Source organism: Oryzias latipes, chromosome 22 (genome assembly GCF_002234675.1).
Source record: "Oryzias latipes chromosome 22, ASM223467v1".
NCBI classification, from domain to species: Eukaryota; Metazoa; Chordata; class Actinopteri; order Beloniformes; family Adrianichthyidae; genus Oryzias; species Oryzias latipes.
Window position 1 is genome coordinate 9,933,980 of NC_019880.2, and position 2,635 is coordinate 9,936,614.

General features: G+C 34.6%; 1 protein-coding gene across 1 annotated transcript; it reads left to right on the forward strand.

Annotated features, from left to right (window-relative positions):
- The first annotated feature begins 490 nt into the window (after positions 1–490).
- On the forward strand, positions 491–1,720 carry znf593 (zinc finger protein 593). Its single transcript, XM_011490302.3, has 4 exons — positions 491–579; positions 826–1,019; positions 1,104–1,166; positions 1,231–1,720. The coding sequence occupies exons 2-4, from the start codon at positions 832–834 to the stop codon at positions 1,355–1,357; spliced, it is 378 nt and encodes a 125-aa protein (XP_011488604.1). The 5' UTR covers positions 491–579; positions 826–831; the 3' UTR covers positions 1,358–1,720.
- The last annotated feature ends 915 nt before the right edge of the window (positions 1,721–2,635 follow it).

Genomic DNA, 2,635 nt, shown 5'->3' on the forward strand with positions numbered 1-2,635 from the left:
ATATGAACAGGTTTAAGTGCTTAATGGATTGTCACCCTTAGCAAAAGGTAGTCTATTTAAATGTACTACAAATGTCCTTAGTCTATACTAAAAGCTCAAGTATTAGAGTGGTACATGTTAGAGTTTAGAATATGTATAAGAATATATTACAAAGGTTTGTGTTTTTGTTTAAATAATTACAGTAACTGATCATTTAGAAATAAATAAAAAACCTAAAAAACATGAAAATATGAATAAAAATAGGTGGGATTAAATCAATTCTTAATTTTCTCCCAAATCTTTTTTGAACGTTCTTTGTGGTAGACACCTACTGGCACCAATCAAAAGATTTTTTCTTTTCTTTTATTTATTTTTTTAACTGTTTTGTAGTTTTATTTTAAATGCGTTTTAAGTTTTTTTTTTCTTTTTAGTCAACAAAATCCATACAGACATTCAATTTACACACCGTTCTTGTGTAGCCTATTGCTCATGGTAAAAATAAATACATACTGTAAAAAATATGCCGCCCCCTGCAGGTGAGCAGAAATACTTCACTGCCCTTTGACTCGGAAGTACTTCTTTCTGTCTCACGTGGAAAAGGTAAGCGATCAGTACAGATCAACTAAAATCTTAAGTTACTAGATCTACTTAGCTTGAATTAGATCCAAATACATCTATTTATGTTACTGGTTTTGATCAAACTGTCCATTTCAGCTTAAATAATGTGGAAAACTAGCGGCTTTTCCCAATGTTAACACTACTCGTGTTAAAAACTGTTTCGTGACTCGGTACTCATAAAAAGCGAAATTGAATATTTTTTTGTTTATTTGCCTTCCTGCTGGGTAGAGAACCATGGGTAAGTCTAAACAGACGGGGAACCACAAAAATAAAAACATAAAAACATTGAAGACGAAGCGCAGGACGAAAGATCTGGATCAGATCCACACAGACATGAAGCCAGAGACCGCAGCCAAGCTGTTGAACCAGGAGGTGGACTATGACGTCACGGGATGCGCACAACATTACTGTTTACACTGCGCGTAAGTGGCACTCTTTGAGCCTTTACGCATTCAACCTTTACTGTTGTTTTCGTTGCTGTACTGACCTTGATTTTGGACTCGCAGGAGATATTTTGTGGACATGAGATCCTTAAAGGAGCACTTCAAAACTAAAGTACACAAGAAACGGTGAGAAGGCAGATTCTGATCTTTGGGTCAACATCGACACGAGCTGACTGTTCTCTCCATCCAGGCTGAAGCAGCTCAGAGAGGAGCCCTACACCCAGGCTGAGGCAGACAGAGCGGCAGGCATGGGCTCCTACATTCCTCCAAAGATGATCGAAGTCAAGACACAACCGGTGGAGGAAGACATGGACTAAAAAACAAACAATCAATATGTAAAGTCAATAAAATTTAGGTAGAAACATTAAGCTTTTTATTATTTCTGCATTTATAACGCTGTGCTTCAATTACAAAGTTTTCCCTTTAGAGTCGACAAGCAGCCATGGAATTTTCCTCTGTCTATTTTACATTACAATTTTAGAAAAACAACTCCGATGAATTGTGTTGTAAATTAGTGTAAGTTCTGGGTCCAATATGGTTTTTAAATCGACTGATTTGTGTAGACCATTAAAAAAGTCATTAAAAAAATGACTCCTGTACAATAGTTTAGTAATCATCTACTATTTTAAACCATTGAAGCTTTAAACACTTGTAAATAAACAATCCTGTCATTTCTTTTAGTTTAAATCTTGCAGAATCATATGATAAATATAATCTTGCTATTTGTTAACTTATTTAAAATTAAATTGATTTGAAAAGAGTGCAAAAGCCAAGATAATTTATGAATGAAAAAATCTAAAACAGCCCTCTTCTTTTTGAGGACAATTTTTTGTGTGTGTACGTGTGTCAAGAAGACAATATCAAGCCGTGACAGTAGTTAAACATTCATGCATCTAGATCTTTACCAAAAACCTGCATTCTGAGGCAAAACAGCTTATAAAAGACATCCAGGAAACATTTGCACAGCCATTAAGACTGTACATCTTAAATAACTTAACATTGTTCGTCTCAACACAATTAGTAACTCAAATAAAATACTTAAAGCTTTAATCCTAAACCATTTAAAATGCCTGGACATTTCTCTATTTTTCACAAGCTAACTTAATATTTAAATTTTAAAGACCCCTTTAATAAGATGTTATTGGATAACTAAAACTGCAAATCCTCTATGTATACCCCTGCCGGTGGACGGGGTAGTTACTAAAGATTTTGGCAGATGCCTCCAGCTAAGAAACATGTAATTTCGGTCAGACTAGGCATTCTTTGCATGAACAAACTGAACTACCGCTTTAAAATTGGCTGTAAACTTGTTTACAAAGTTGGAGTGGACTAATTATAAACTACCGGTATGGGTCTTTCAAAATAAAACCGTGCAATGTAGGTCAAGTTGTCAAGACCTGGTCAATTAGTCCTAAAAATTTAATAAATTGGGTTTACAATATATTGACGTTAGTTGGTAGTCATGCAAACTATCCTTTATTAGATGAAATATTGAGGAACTAAAGCAAATGTTTGTGTCGAGTACTTACTTGCTAATCTATGACTTTATTTTGAAATTCAAAATGTTAAAGATCCGCTTTGGTCGCATGCTTCCA

Excerpts from the sequence above, each read along its gene's own strand:
- znf593 (XM_011490302.3), top strand. The coding sequence starts at position 832 with ATGGGTAAGTCTAAACAGACGGGGAACCACAAAAATAAAAACATAAAA. Across the intron at positions 1,020-1,103 it reads CATTACTGTTTACACTGCGC|GAGATATTTTGTGGACATGA; the intron begins GTAAGTGGCACT and ends TTGGACTCGCAG. Across the intron at positions 1,167-1,230 it reads ACTAAAGTACACAAGAAACG|GCTGAAGCAGCTCAGAGAGG; the intron begins GTGAGAAGGCAG and ends CTCTCCATCCAG.